This window comes from Eleutherodactylus coqui, chromosome 5 (genome assembly GCF_035609145.1).
Source record: "Eleutherodactylus coqui strain aEleCoq1 chromosome 5, aEleCoq1.hap1, whole genome shotgun sequence".
Classification (NCBI taxonomy): Eukaryota; Metazoa; Chordata; class Amphibia; order Anura; family Eleutherodactylidae; genus Eleutherodactylus; species Eleutherodactylus coqui.
Window position 1 is genome coordinate 99,875,008 of NC_089841.1, and position 16,851 is coordinate 99,891,858.

Sequence of the window (16,851 nt, forward strand, 5' to 3'; positions counted from 1 at the left end):
TACTGGACCTCATAGTCATACATCTTAGGCAATAAGACCTTAAAGAAGTTTTTTAGTTCACAATTCCTAATGACCTTGCCTCAGGATAGGTCATCAAAAGCAGATAGGTATAGTCCCAGTGTCTGGGACCCCTCTGATCAGCTGACTTGAAGGAGCTGAGGGGTGTCTGGAAGGTAGTATATACCATCTGTAGCACAGTGGTCCAGCTATTTTTGACATACACATATCAGCCGTGACATTAGAACACAGAAGGGTAAAATGAATAACGTTGACTCATTATGGTGGCACCTGTCAAGGGCTGATATTGATTAGGAAACAAACAACTGGTTCTTCAAGTTGATATCTTGGAAACAGGAAAAATAAGCAAGTGCTATAAGACTTCTATGGGAGAACATGCCCACAGTGGTCAGGATAGAGTCCGATTTTCAGACCAAGCGCGGACTTATCTGGTGGACATCATGAGAATTGGGGAGTGGGTGGGTTTGAAGAATACATCGCTTGGCTCCCTATCACCTCTCCGAACAGTATCATAATTTATTTTATGGTGCTGTCCGAAGATGACAGGTTTCTTTTAAAGTAATCCTCCGATCCAGGGACACAATTTGAAATGTGATGGAGTATATGAAATATGACTTGACCATGGACCCAGTGTTTTATGGTGCCCTTTATATTGTTACAAAATGGCCATAGAGCTTCTCAGAGAGCAAAGGTGGCTATTTTGTGACAACGCGGAGAGGACCCTAAAAGAGGGAATCTAAGGCAGAGTAGTGTAGAAGAAGGGCACAAGGTAATATTACTTCATATGTCCCATCACATTTCAGATTTGTTCCTGCAGCCAGTGTTGACTTTCCTGAACACGGACCATTTTTCAAAAATGACATGTCACTTTAAGTGGTAATAACTTTAGAATGCTTTTACTTATGAAAAAATAAAACCCACAATCACTTTCATGACACTTTGTACTTAGAGTGAGTGGTGAATTTTGCTCTTAATACATTTTGCCATTATAAAAATAACCTAAATTTGCAAAAATATTTGAGAAAATTGCAATTTTCAAGCTTTGAATTTTTCTGTTTTTAAGACCATCATGCCATGTAAAATAGCTAATAAATAACATTTACCACATGGGCCCTACATGTCAGTACCATATTGAATCTAAACTCTTTTGTTTACATCCAGAGGTTGAAAATTCATGGAAATAATATTCAACCGAGGCAGCTGTGGTGTTCACAGGAGTCTTTGCTCAGAGAATTAGGTTTCCAGGCTTATCCTCAGCACTGGTCATCAATAGCAGATTCATGGGGGTCCAACATCCTCCACCCCAGCCAATCAGCTGTTCGCCTGCGCCGCTGTGTTGGTGCACAGAGTTGTTACATGCAGGAAACATCAACTCCCTATATTGTGGAATGGTATTGCAGGCTCAGCCCCACCTACCTGTCAGAGGTGGCCAAGTACAAGCGCTCAGCAAGCTCCAGCAGTCCTGTAGAGATGAATAGAGTGGCACCACCCACATTAACGGTCTCTCCATTCACGCGAGGGTAGGTGGGGGGCACAATGGTTCATATGATGATGGGGGCTCTCGGCACAACCCCTTTAAGTGACTACACAGCTGGAAAGAAAGTATTTCTCAGACGGTCCAGCATTATGTATTTTCTATCTGAGAAGATATTGTTTTGTTCTGCACTAAACGTTCCCATCTTAGAACACAGTGAGTGGCTGTGTACCACTGCAGGCGGATATTTACTTGCACGTTGTTCGGGCTTCTCTTTATGTCCCTGCCAGCGCACCTCACAAATAACACACAATCTTTTTTTAAACATCTAAATATTTCTAGAGCAGGAATTAAAGACAGCGATGCTACTCTTGTGACGCTCTTGTAAATTTTTGGAAACGGAATATTTTTACTGACGGAGTCGCCTAAATAAATATTTAACTAACACGTTTTTATTATTTAAAGCACCCCTTTACCAATAGAAGCGTTCCAATAATTAAGGATGTTCTCATATCAAAGACAAGCCCTTTCACAAGAGAGTCGCTGGCACAGTCCGATGATAGCTGAGGATCTGAAGATCCCTCTGCAGGAGACAACTGCCGGGTGTATTAGTGCCCATCGGCCGGCCCAGCCGCTATCGCTCCCGTTCTTTTACACAGGAGTTATAGTTGTTGTGAGAAGTTTCGGACAGTCTTTCTCCATTCACAGTGAACAGGCAGTTGCTCAGGGACTGAGCAGCTCCTGTTTACACAGTTCAACAGTCGCTTGGTTTGTAGGTGAGCTAAAAATGTAGCGTCTCCAACACATTAGCGATATGTTGCTCAGTGCCTGTCGGCAGCCGCGTGTACTCGGACTATTATTCACTGTTTCCAGTCATAATTTGGGCAATAATTGCACCATGTAAAGGGACCTTAACCCAAAAGCTGATTTTGCAGATGGGAAGGTGTCACCATCAAATCAGCTAATGACTCTGTCTAATCAGTGTCAGATAGTGTAGGAACATGGAATAATGACAAGCAAAACTTACAGGTTTTTATCAATATATTCATGGGTCGCCTTGAGAGATAAGTGAGGAATGTACAATGCAGAGGTTAATAAAAAAAGATGGCTGAGGAATAAAGTGCTGACCAGTTTTCTTTAACCCCTTCCCAGTCTCATTACTATACAATATGAAAGGGGTTACAAAGGTTGTATGAGAAGCCCATTCTATAGCCTGTGGGTTTTCAACAGCTGAAAGCCACCATCAATGGCTCAGTTCCTATTCCTTAAAGGGGTTGTCCCGCAAAACAAAGTGGGGGTATACACTTCTGTATGGCCATATTAATGCACTTTGTAATATACATTGTGCATTAATTATGAGCCATACAGAAGTTATTCACTTACCTGTTCCGTTGCTAGCGTCCTCGTCTCCATGGTGCCGTCTAATTTTCAGCGTCTAATCGCCCGATTAGACGCGCTTGCGCAGTCCGGTCTTCTCCCTTCTGAATGGGGCTGCTCGTACCAGAGAGCTGCTCCTCGTAGCTCCGCCCCGTCACGCGTGCCGATTCCAGCCAATCAGGAGGCTGGAATCGGCAATGGACCGCACAGAAGACCTGCGGTCCACCGAGGGTGAAGATCCCGGCGGCCATCTTCGCAAGGTAAATAAGAAGTCACCAGAGCGCGGGGATTCGGGTAAGTACTATCCGTTTTTTTTTTTTAAACCCCTGCATCGGGTTTGTCTCGCACCGAACGGGGGGGGCTATTGAAAAAAAAACAAAAAACGTTTCGGCGCGGGACAACCCCTTTAACTACTTAGATGCCGCAGTTAAAGCTGACCGCAACCTAACAGAGATGGCCAAGTACAAGCGCTCAGCAAGCTTTAGGCACTAGGCCAGGGGTAGGCCTTCCGTTGCTTTGTTGGCACCCTCACAATGTGATTGTGAGTTGCTGATGGATCGGTGTGGCAGCTGCTATGCATGGATGCCTTTCAAGCCTTGCCTGTGACAGAGATGAATAAAAATCAGAAAGATGGAAAAATACCTCTACAGCGCCATCTATTGGATGGCGGCATTCCTTCAATTTAAAGTGACCTTATAGAAAAATCCACAATGATTGGGGATATTAAACCAAGCCAGAAACCATGCATAGACAGACTCTTTTGGGGGTGTTTGCCCCTCATCAGTATGCAGGAGGTTTTTGGCTAGGCCTGTAAGGGGCCTATGATGTGGGTCAGGGTCAGAAGCGGTGTCATGTCTCCTTAAGGAGAGCACCCATAAAAAGTGTGTGAGGACACCTAGGGGGTGAGTGGTTCAGGGGATGGTATAGTCTCTCCCCAAGGAGAGCACCCAGAAGGGATGTGGGGACACCAAAAAGCTAAGTAAGGAGACTTATAAGGCAGTGCTCCTCTGGGAAATTTATGCGAATCAGAAAGATGGAAAACTACCTCTACAGCGCCATCTATAGGATGGCAGCATTCCTTTACTTCAGAGTGACCTTATAAAAAATCCACAATGATTGGGAATATTAAACCAAGCCAGAAACCACGCACAGACAGACTGCATGTTAATGAGGGGCGAACACTCCAAAACAGTTTGTTCCTGGCTTAGTCTGTGAGGGGCCTATGACACAACATCGCTTCTGACCCACGTCATAGGCCTACCACCAGCTAAGCCAGAAACCTACTGCATACTGATGAGGGGCAAACACCCCAAAACAGTCTGCCTGTGCATGTTTCTTTTGGCTTGGTTTAATATTCCCAATTTTGTAGTTTTTATGGACATCCTGTTACTTGAATAAAAGTGATCTAAAAGTCTTATGTACCCCAAAATGGCATCCAATAAAAACTACAGCTCATCCTGAAAAAAAAAGCACCCTGACACAGTTTAAGCAATATTTAAAAAAAAAAAAAAAATAGTTATGGGATTCAGAATATGGCGACAAAAGCAATGGCTTTTTACCAAACTTTTTTTTTTCCACAACAAAAAAAAAAAAATGATTGGGTATCACCGTAATCATACTGACTTGCAGAATAAAGAATTACAACTCATTCTAGAAAGGAAGAATTATGTGATGGAAACATATAAATGTTTTGGCTCTTGGAAGCTGGGGGTGAAAGAAAATTCTTTTTAAAAATCTCCGTTCTTGAAATGGGGAAAGGGGTTTTCCAGGAACAAATATTATTGACGACCCCAGGATCCGCTCGTAAATAGTTGATCAGTTGGGGTCCACCGTTTGATGTAAATATTTCACTGAGAGCTGCGCCTGCCATTACAAGCACTGCCGACTACATGGGTCAGAGCAGCAGTTTGTGTATGGTGGGCACCCGATCAGCTGATCGCCGGGTTCCCTAGTAGTGTACCCCGGCTAATTAACTATTGATGGCATAACTTGAGGATAAATCATCAATAGTATTTGTGCATGTAAGGCTGGGTTCACACGGGCCGTATTCCCACCGGAAATCCCGCGGTTTGGCCGCCACAAAAACTGCGAGATTTCCGCCGGGAGAACCGCCACGGAAAAAGTCGTTTTTCATAGAGGAGAGCGCGGCCGCGACGAAAGTAAACAAAAAACTAAAAGTAAATAGACATGCTGCATCTTTTGAAACCGCGGCTGCGGCGGCCGCAGCCGCGGTTTCAGCCGGACTTACCGCAGCAGATTGGCCGTCCCATGTGGACGAGATTTCTGAGAAATCTTGTCCACATGGCTGGCTAATCCCGAGATTAGCGGCCGCGGGCGGATTTGCCGCGGCAAAACCGCGGCAAATCCGCCCTGTGTGAACCCAGCCTAAAACCCCCTTAACCAATACATTTTTGATCTCTCCTGCTTACAAAGAAAGTACAGTAGTTGAGATACAGAGTTTATTATAAGCAATTAATGTCTTGATGGTGTTTGTTATGACACATGGTCAATATAAACCAAACCAATATTTTCCAAATAGAATGTAACTTTGTAAACTTTACTTATCTGAACATCAAATAGAAAGAGTTGTAATGACTCAGGTTGATTTGTTTCATGTGACAGCATCTATGACACCTCCACATAACACAGTGAGGCGGACACTGGAATCTGACCTGCTAATGGGATTACTGAAGATTCCATGTCTATGTTCAGCCAGCCCGCATACCCCAATGATATGTCACCATTAGCCCATGTAATCACCAGAGAACACTTCGTTTCCCGCACTTACTCATACACAAATCAGACATGTCTCAGGTTATTAGGCATTTAATCCTTCACTTAATTTGAGAGATTAGAAATGACCAGCTATCTGTCTTCATGTAGTTACGCAGCTAATTTGTCTTCCTCCAGTGTGTGGCATCAATTCTGTATCCATCTGTTATGAGTGTGCCATGCAAGTGTTGAAAAAGAGTTTCCCCAACACAAATGGTCAGCTTTTTTTTTAAAGCCGTTAGATTAGATTTAAGGCTGTGGCTTGTCATTACAGTGACCGCCAGCAGAGCTGATGGCATAGTTTTAGCTTGACACATATCTGGCTGATTGATTTTCTTTCTTAAAGGGTTGGACCAGAATCATAAATTATCCGCTATAAATATCATAGGGGATAACTTGCTAACTGGCGGGGTCTCACTGCTAAGACCCCCACGATCCTGCGTCCCCTGTCCTCCTCAGTGAGGGCTCGCTGCACCCCTTGCAGTGAGAATGGGACTGAATGGAGTGCTGGTCACACTGACACGCCATTCATTGTCAGTGCGACTGCCAGAGATGGTCGGCAAGAGCTTGGCGTTTCCATCAGTCCCACTGAAATTAATGGAACGCCACCTTCACCTGTTCGGGCCCCACAGTGACGGGCAGAGTGCGACCCTCATTCTTTAGATTGGCTGGGGCCTCAGCAGTGAGCAAGTTATCCCATATTGTGATACAACCCCTTCTGGTAGAAAAAGGTTTATGAAACATTACTGTAGTTTCTTACAGCATACTATATAACTACATGTTAGCTGTTGATAGAATATCACTTATATTTAGGGACTGATTGTCTTGTTCTTTCTCCATCATGACTTTTTACATAATTGTTTGGACAGCCCCTGTGCATAGAATAAAGACCCCCAACATATTGATTAAGCAAATATTCCTCCTGGTATTTCTGTGACTGCTCATTACTGGAGCAGATTAGAACGAGGGTATCAGGCCTCATTCACACTTGTACTCATCTTTTGTGGTGTTCAACTGCGACATGGGAACTGAGCAACAGAAATCATGGAAGTGGCACACAACGGGTCCCATTAACTTTCACGGAGTTTTTCAGGTTTCCAGCAAGCAGCCTGGCATTTCCACAGAAAAAAAATATTGCAACGTGCTGCGCTATTGTATCTCAAATTTTGTGTCTGATCTGCACCGATGGCTCTGATCCGAGCCATGACACAGATGTGAACAAGGACTTTCTGCAAAGTATGTAAAGTATTGCATATATAAGGAGATATTCTCCCGCACACTTTTGGCGTTCTGAGGTATAACTCAAGTGAAGGTCAGTGAAGCCCGATTCTAGAGCTTTATAGTTAGGTATGTCACCTTACAAAGATCAATATTTACAGCCGCTGTAAGAATCTCACCCTTGCCACATGAGGTCCTTGATGGACTGATCCCAGCATATGATTGTATTGCAGTCATGTGAACAGGATAGTTCTCCATATTTCATGGTAGTTTTCATTAATGTTACATCCACGTTACCTTGGCTTGTCGTCCCAGAGACTTCCATCATGTACAATCCATCTTGACTTGTCCTTGGTGTTTTAATTACTGCAAAGTAAGGTGACCTGACACCGTCAGTAGTGTTTTATGCAATAGTTAGAATACTCAAGACATACAGAATATTACGTTTGATTAGATTTAATCATTCGCATACAGTACTGTGCAGACGTTCTAGGCAAGTGTGCAAAAAGTCAGAAGTGTTAATAGTTTATTTTTGTCAATTAACTAAATTCAAAGTGAATGAACACAAGAGAAATCTAAGTCAAATCAATATATTGTGTGAGCGCAGATGCCAGGAGAATGAGTGGTGACGGCAGCCTCTTAATGGCAGGCGGTGATCATTTGACTTCTGCTGTTAGCAGAGACCAAGTGAATTGCGGGGCTGCAGCGCGGGATCGCTAGGACACCAGTTTTTTTTTCAAATTGTTTTTAAGTGATGTGGCTCTAATTTTTAAGTGATTTTCTCCAGATAACCACTTTAAAGGTACTGGATTGACCCGATGTTCGCTACGTGAACATAAAAAGTTTCAAAATGCGTTGGTTGTGAATTTCTAAATCTGCTTGGTTAAGGGATTATTTAAAGTGTCAGTTTGTATTTAAAGCAGATATCTAATATAAAAAAGCCTACGGGTCAATCTCTGTTTGTCTGTCTTTCTCTCTGTTTGTCCGTCTTTCTCTCTGTTTGTCTGTCTTTCTCTCTGTTTGTCTGTCTTTCTCTCTGTTTGTCTGTCTGTCTCTCGCTCTCTCTGTCTTTCTCTCTTTCTCTGTCTGTGTCTCACTCTCTCTTTCTCTCTGTTTGTCTGTCTCGCTGTCTTCTTCGTTGTCTGTCTCTGTCTTTTTCTGTCTGTGTCTCTGTCTCGGTATCGCTCTGTCTGTCTCTTTCGTTCTCTTTCTGTCTCTCTCTATCGCTCTCTCTTTCTGTTTGTCTCTTGCTCTCTCTCTATCACTCGCTCTTTTTATGTCTCTATTGCTCTCTGTCTCTATCGATCTCTCTATATCTCTTTCTTTGGGTCTCTATTGCTCTCTCTGTCAGTGTATCACTCTCGTTCTGTCTGTTTCTCTCGGTCTCTCTTGCTATCTCTCTCTATTTGTCTCTCTATCGCTCTCTCTGTGTTTCTTTGTCCCTCTTCTCTTTCTGTCTGTCTCTCTATTGCTCTTTCTCTCTATTTATCACTCTCCCTCTGTCTATTTCTCTATTGCTCTCTCTATCTGTTTCTCTATTGCTCTCTTTCTGTCTGTCTCTCTATTTCTCTCTCTATCTGTCTCTCTGTCTCTCTCTATTGCTCTCTCTCTTACTATTTTTCTCTTTCTGTCTATCGATCTCTGTCTCTCTATCACTTTCTCTCTGTGTTTCTATCGCTCTTTCACTGTCTATCACTCTGTCTCTATCGCTCTCTCTCTGTCTCTCTATTGCTCTCTCTCCGTCTCTCTATCGCTCTTTCTCTCACTGTCTCTTTATCGCTCTCATTCTGTCTCTCTATTGCTCTCTATCTCTCTATTGCTCTCTCTCAATCTCGGTCTCTATCGCTCTTTCTCTCAATATCTCTCTTTTGCGCTCTTTCTCTCGCTATCACTGTCTCTTTCTCTGTCTCTATCACTGTTTATCGCTCTTGGTTGGGCAGTGTATGGTGCAGCTTAGCAGTGTATACTGTGTTGCTTAGCAACCCTTCACTCAGTCCAGTGCATGCCTGAAGCACAGCAGCGCCATCCATAGACTTAACATTGTAACTTCCAACCCGCCTGACAGTCCCTGAATGTATTAAACTCACATTTGATGATTTTACGGCATCGGTGAGCCTGTGTGTCATCCAATGACACCAACATCATACACCAAAGTTACAGCAAAGGGGTCTAAGTGTGGTGCAAAAAAAAGCATGGAGGCTTATTTATATTAGATAATATACTGACTGGAAAAACAATCACCAAAAATTCTTTAAAAATATGTTTAGCACAAAAATGTGCTTTATATAATAGGTCATTTTCTGGTGAGTTTGTTGCCACAACTCCACTGATACGTGCCCCCAGTAACATCAAACAAGAAAGTCTTATATGAATAAGATATAGCTATTCAATTCACACGTTCCAAATAAAAAAGTTTAAGCAGTGTCTGATCATTAAGGAAGTCATTAAAGGGACTGTCCAAGTTTTTTTTTTTTCAATTTTTGCTCCTCATGCTTAAAAATAATAAAAGCTTGTATACTCGCCGCTTCCGGGTTTCTGCAGCTCCAGCACCATATGCTCCGGTCTCCCGTTTTAGGATGAGTTTACAAGCTGCGGACAGCCTGTTTACGAGACGTCACAGGATGCTGTAGCCAGTCACGGACCTGTGTTTGAGTACTGAGGTTAATGATTGGCTGCAGCAGCCTGTGACATCCCTGCCGAATGCAGCCTGCTAACATTGATTCGAAGTTGTGGCACTGGAACTGCAGGGAAGTGAGAGAGGTGCGTATACCATCTTTTAATATTATTAGGCATGGTGAGCAGGAATTATAAAAAATAACTAACTAACTTGGCCAACATGGCAAAGAATCAGAAAAAGGCTGCGGGGCAGGGGGTGAGATATCCCTAATATAGACCCTGATACCAACCTACCTATACGGAGCACCTGACCCAAAAAGTATTGCCATGGCACCAGATTGCCCCTAGGAGTTCCTGGTCACAGAGTCTCCTGAAGTAAGTGCCCCTCACCACTGATATTTGGGGCACTGCATTAGGAAATGGGCTTCATTCTCCACGGCATCCTGGTCGCACTGAGGGCACAGTCTGCTCTTCCTGGGCTTGTAATTCTGATTGTGCCACCTGGATTCGATGGCGAGGCTATGGGCTTATGATCTGTTGCCTACTTCTATGGGCAAACAGCTAAACAAGTCTACGAAGTTATAGCTGTACCCCCCAAGCATTATTGAAAAGAGGCTTGTTCCTCAAAATGCGTCTTGCTTGCTGATTTAATTATTAATAAAAAGAGAAGTAAGGTTGAACATCTTTGCTTTTCTTCACACCTGCGAGATTGTGCCACGCATTGTTGTTTCCTCATCTTATCCTCCATTCACATGTCCTTCATCGGATTTGAACCCAGGACCTCAGCGTCACAAGGAACCTTGCTGCAGTCAATGCAACTCAAAAGCCTGCTATCTAATAAAGTAGCTTCAGGCCTGATCATGTGGTTGGTGCTGTGTGTCGACGCAGACAAGCTTTTGTCAGCTTTGTATACCATGGATGTTCGACTATCCTTGTGACTCTGCTTCTCTATCTTATTGTCTTTACAGTTTAAACTAGGATCGCTGCGGCTCAGGAATGCCCCCGACCCCGCTGCAATCATCAGAGAGATAATTAATTACTGCTTGAACTGTGCAACAGAATTACATAGTAGAAATGAACATCTGCTGAAGGAAAATGAAAGGCTGCGGCAGGACTGGAATGACATGCATGAACAGTAAGACTTTTTACATGCGCTTCTATGTAGCAACATGCAGAATGTGTGAGATGTTGTAATCCATTAGTCACAATTCAGCAGACTTTCTTAAAAGTTTTTTGAAAACTTTTAGGGGGCCTTTACAGGGGTTGAATTCTTTGCAGGCCAAACTGCCAAATGCCCACGTAAATAGTATGGATTTTGGTACACATTACAAATGTTGAAATCCGCTGTCAAAAGCCATAGTATAAGTTAACATGCTGCGGATTTAGAATGTGCAATGTATTTTGTGCAGAATGTATCCATTTAATGTGAATGAGATTTTTAAATTCTCATCCACATAATAATCTTTATATAACGCCAACATATTGCAAAGCACTTTACAAATTAGAGGGAACATACACAAAATATCACATAATGTACAGTATTAAAGTGATAGGCAGCTTGAACAATAGGAGTAAGTCCCTGCTTGCAAGAACTTGCAAACTATAAGGAAATAGGGGAGACACAAGAGGTAAAAGAGCTTCTTCTGTATAATCCAGTGGGGGGAAAAAATATATAATGGGTGCTATACATATATACAAATTACAGTATGAGTCAATCACCAGCCGTATTTATGTATAAACAGGTAAGAGGTGGAGTGGTATGTGTCAAGAATACAGTGGGAAGAAAGAGGTCAGGTTTCCAAGGAGGAGTGTAAACGCAGGATAGATGGAGAAGAGTTTATATCAGGGAATATGGTAGGCCTACCTAAAAAGATGTATTTTTATAGCATGCTTAAAGCTGGAGGCATTGGGAAATAACCTGATAGTCTGGGGTAACGCATTCCAGAGACCTGGTGAGGCTCTGGAGATGTCTTTGTGATGGGAGGGGGGGGGGGGGGGTGTGACAGGACGATTCACGGAGGAACAGGAGAAACCACAGTCCTGTTATCTGTGGGTCCTGATCCCGGCAACACTTCTTTCTCTCTTCCACTCTCTACCGGTCAATACTCACATTTAAGGGAAAAGGTGTACTGCTTGACGGTTCCTAACTCTCTCTTTCTCCTAACATTCAACAGGTACCTTCACATCTCCTGGGTACAGTAAGCCCAGGGCAGGCTGTAGATTCCTTTCAGCCTACTCCATTCCGGGCCACACAGGCCGAAGGTGCCTGCGTGTTCCTCTTGCACTCTCCAGACCAGAACACGGAACCCAGAACTCTGAACTCAGAACTTTCACTCATGCACCTTGCATCCACATATATATCACAAGGTCGCATGACAAACAAACAGATACATTTTCCAGAGAGTCAGCTCACATACCAGACAGTTAATTCTTTCAGTGCTGCAGCTATGCAATACACATCATTCATGTAACACAGAAGACATTGACAATTCATAGACAAATGAATGCATATAGTTATGGAGGGGCCCTATTGTTCTGGGCCACTACAATTGTATTCTATATTTAATGGGCAGCCAGTGCAATGGCAGGCACCAGGTGGTGGCATCTGTGTAGCGGCTTGATTAAAAGATAAGCCTGGCTGCTGCATTCAATGTAGATTGAAGAACGGAGAGACAGTATCAAGTTGCAGCAATCAAGCCAAGAGTTGGTAATGGCATTAATAAGAGTTGTTGATGTAACCACAATGAGGAAGAGGCAGTTTCAGGACGTGTTTGAGCTGCAGGTAACATAAGTGAGCAAGAGATTGAATATGGGAAGTAAAGGAAATGCTAACCCCAAGACAGTGGGCGTGCTAACTAGGAGTTATGCTGATACCAGAAACTGAGGTTGAAATTTCAGGTTTAGGTTTAATAGTAGGTGGTGTAAAAGCAAGAAGTAGCTTGTGCTGTAAAGGTTGTGGATTTTCTGCAGAATTTGTAGCCTGTGTGAAGGTACCATTATGTACAAAAAGACGTGAAAAAAGAAAATCTCTGCACTTGTAAGGATTCTATCATGGTTGTATATGGAACAGAACACTCCGCCAGAAGGATGTTTCAATTAATATGTATAATTTTTTATTAAAAAAGAAAAATGTAAAAGCTCTGACCAATATGTCAGGTATTCATATGCTGGTGCAATGCGGTTCGAGGCTAAAACATGCCCCTTTATGAAGCAGAGGTCTATAGTGTAGAAAGGAAGAGGTAAGTAAGAGGAGGAAAGGGAAAAGAGAGAAGAGAAAACATAATTACATGGGCTCCATTTAACTCAATATTACACAGTGCATACGGAAAAGAGCAAGTGTGATCAAATGGGAAGCTTCCAATTACCAAGAATATATGATTGCATCAAATTAATGTAGTGGCACATAAAATTATATGTATAACATAAAACGAGAGGATGTGAAATAAATAAAATGAAAATTAATATAAATGAAATAGTGCATAAAATTATATATATATGGCATATAAATGAGGCAGTAGAATACGAAATATACAAGTCTGTATGGCATAGTAGAGTGAAACACTGATAAATATATAGAACAAAAAATTCTAGAAACGCATATGGGACTTAAAATGACATGCATTAATCAAAGTCCTAAAGTATGAGAAAATATAAAATGATAAATGTCTTCAAAACAAATCTAGGGCATAAAGAGGCAGGTATATAGCAATTGCTGGAGTAAAATCTAGAGCATAAAATGACATAAACTGGGGTCAGAAACGCTATCTTTTCTCCTTAGGGAGAGCAACTATATACGGTGAGTGAGGAGACTCAAATGGCCATGCACGCTCCTCTGGGTAATATGCAAATAAGGGAGATGGAATAAATCCTACACAGTGCCACCTATTGAAAGGCAGCATTCCTTCAAGCCAAAGTCAGACTTTTTATACAAGCCTTGTTACAATGACCAGGAATTAAAAGCAAAGCCAGACTCCATGTATTTGCTTTTAATTCACGGTCATTGTAACGAGGCTCCACAAGTAGTTGCTGGACTTGTTTACACTATTACTGAGGGTTCATTTAGACTTGCTGATTTGCAGTTTGAGCGAGTGAACGATGTCACAGTTCACTTGGGCAGCCTGTTAATACAGACAGGTACAGCCTGGCTCATTCAAAGGAGAACTCCTTCACTATATAAGTGAATGAGAACGACTGAACGATCGGTATTTAAACCAAACGATTAGTGAATGAGCCAACAATGAGTTTTATGCCTGTATAAAATGAACAGAAAGCAAGCGATTTATCATTTGATCATTGGCTGCGTTTACACTGCATGGTTATTGTTCATTGTGTTCGTTTGAAGTATATTATTCTGTGTAAACGGGCCTTTAGTCACTCTGGCCCAATAATGTGGTGGCAGGCTAGTAAAAGGTTACGATACACCAGGCAACAGTGTGAACATGTCGAGCAACTACCTTTGTAGCTGACTGAAATACTACTTGATAGGGACTATATCACCATTTTTTTTAATTAATTAACAGATCGAGAAATATTTTCCAATTTTTTCATCTGTTTTAATTTCCTAATTGTAGAGTTTTTTTATTCTGTCATCTGTACATGACTATGGTGGCAGCCATCTTTCCTGAGCATTTAGAGCATTTTAGAAGATCTGCTTTACAGCAGCTTCATGGGCCATTCACGCAATGAACAGGAGCTAACCAATTGACGTGTATGGGAGACTGCACTAGGCATGTTCTGTGACCTGTGCAGAGGTCATTTTTTATCTACATATACTGTGTTTCCTCGAAAATAAGACCTGCCCCAATAATAAGCCCTACCCTGACTTTCGAGGGCAGGGGGGAAGGCTCGAAATATAAGCCCTTCCCCCAAAATAAGCCATAGCTACACTACATGAAGAAAAACAATACTTGCATAGCAGGCGTTGTTCGGATCCCTCACGCTGGGCTGCAGCGCTCCGGCAGACTTCTTTGTAGTCTTCAATGCTGAGAGAGCATTCTCTTCCTGCTAACCAATCACACCCTTCTCTTGCTGGAGGTGGGGTATTCAAGCCCCATTATCAGGAAGAAAATGCTCTCTCAGTGCTGAGGACTACACGGAAGCCTGCTGGAGCGCCACAGCCCAGCATGAGGGACCGAACGCTGGCTGCTAGGCTGCTTTTGGTGCAAAAATTAATATAGGACAGTGTCCTATTTTCGGGGGAACACGGTAGGTGTTACCTTTTAGTGTAATTATGTCTCTGACTGCTACAAAGTTTTCTCTATGAAACTGGCTGTATCAACTTATTATCAGGCTCTGTGGTCAGTGTGAATATAACAGGATTCTAGGATTTAAAAAAAATACAGACTGTGGCTGAATTTAAAAAAAAAAAAAACATCAAAAAATATGTTTAATGCAAAAAACATGATTTATATAATAGGTTATTCCCTGATGCAATATTCCCTTTAAGTTAAGTGACTGTTCAAAATTTGAACTGTGTGATTGCTTTTAACTAGAGATGAGCGAACGTACTCGGTAAGGGCGATTTCGCAATCGAGCACCGCGATTTTCGAGTACTTTACTACTCGGGTGAAAAGTACTCGGGTGCGCTGTGGGGCGGGGGGTTACAGAGGGGAGTGGGGGGTAACAGGGGGGAGCCCTCTCTCTCTCCCTCTCCCCCCCACTCCCCGCTGCAACCCTCCGCTCACCCACAGCGCACCCGAGTACTTTTCACCCAAGTAGTGAAGTACTCGAAAATCGCTGTGCTCGATTGCGAAATCGCCCTTACCGAGTACGTTCGCTCATCTTTACTTTTAACCCTTCTCTATCTGAGAAGCCGCCTGGGTTTATTTATAATTCTTGTATGTGTTATAGAGTTTATCTACCTCCAAGGATCCTTAGTAGCACTTCTTTTTTGGTACACAGGGACTTGGATTCTATATACTGTTTTTGTGAACTGTGTACAGCGCTTCGGAATATATTTACACAATACAAATTAGTGAAATAAAAAAAAAAAACAACCTGTTCAATATGTTTTTTTATCTTTCACCGTGGCAAAAAAGTATCCCAAAATTTTCTATCAGTTATTCACAGGTTAGGATTAAAAATTAACTTTTATTAATAAATGATAAAATTGACTTAGTCAAAGGCACAGTTCACAAACACAGTGATAATCTAAATAAATTTATAGCTTAAGCCAATAGGGAACCCATTATGCGTTAATAGGGAATACAAAATATTCACCATATATCAAAGTATGTTGATGCCTCTTTTTGTCTAACAGACGTAATAAACTCTTTAATAAAGATGTATCAAGTTTCACGTATTTGTGTTTATTTTATCTCTCTCATGCGTTAGACTTATTAGATACAGTATGCACAATCTAACATATCATTGTTATTTCTTTGTGACAAACTTCTTCCGTGATATATTGGGTTCCTATTAGGATAAATGGATAGATTGTGCACCAAATATTGATGACCATCCAAGAAAGTATCAAGTGCACTCAAAGTGTTGTATATAATGACATAGGCTAGGAAAGAAATGTATTCACAATGTAGGACAGACGTATCCGTCTGTAGATCAAGTCCAACTACTTATGAGCAGGATAACAATTGAAGTTGGTTGTTGGTTGTTACATTTATCAACACCACAAAATCTTCAATTTTTATTCAATGTAATAGGTGCTTCTATTCTTATTCTTTCTGTTGCCTCAAACACTTGGTGCAATATAGTATAAATGGTACCACCATTAATTTTGTATATGGGTATTCATATAAGGATCCCCCCAAAAATCCTTCTCATTGGGTATATTCAACCGAATTAATTATACAGCTAATAAGGCCGATAGTGTTGGCCAGCTGTACATCAGGCAGTGGAAGCGGCTATGTTGTCTGATTCACCACATGAAGGAGGAACTGGAGCAAAAGTGACTGTTCAGAATTTGAACTGTGTGATTGCTTTTAACTAGATATGAGTGAACGTACTCGGTAAGGGCGATTTCGCAATCGAGCACCGCGATTTTCGAGTACTTCACTACTCGGGTGAAAAGTACTTGGGTGCGCTGTGGGGCGGGGGGGTTGCAGAGGGGAGTGGGGGGTAGCAGTGGGGAACAGGGGGGAGCCCTCTCTCTCTCCCTCTCCCCCGCTCACCCACAGCACACCCGAGTACTTTTCACCCGAGTAGTGAAGTACTCGAAAATCGCGGTGCTCGTTTGCGAAATCGCCCTTACCGAGTACGTTCGCTCATCTCTACTTTTAACCCTTCTCTATCTGAGAAGCCGCCTGGGTTTATTTATAATTCTTGTATGTGTTATAGAGTTTATCTACCTCCAAGGATCCTTAGTAGCACTTCTTTTTTGGTACACAGGGACTTGGATTCTATATACTGTTTTTGTGAAC

The 16,851-nt window shown here is 42.2% G+C and overlaps 1 protein-coding gene across 2 annotated transcripts in view; it reads left to right on the plus strand.

Annotated features, from left to right (window-relative positions):
• Positions 1 to 16,851, plus strand: part of XRCC4 (X-ray repair cross complementing 4) — a 326,880-nt gene that overhangs the window by 163,535 nt on the left and 146,494 nt on the right. For both annotated transcript variants that reach the window (XM_066601897.1, XM_066601898.1), the window contains one exon: positions 10,444 to 10,610. In XM_066601897.1, the coding sequence (XP_066457994.1) occupies positions 10,444 to 10,610 (167 nt within the window). The remainder of the gene's footprint in view (positions 1 to 10,443; positions 10,611 to 16,851) is intronic.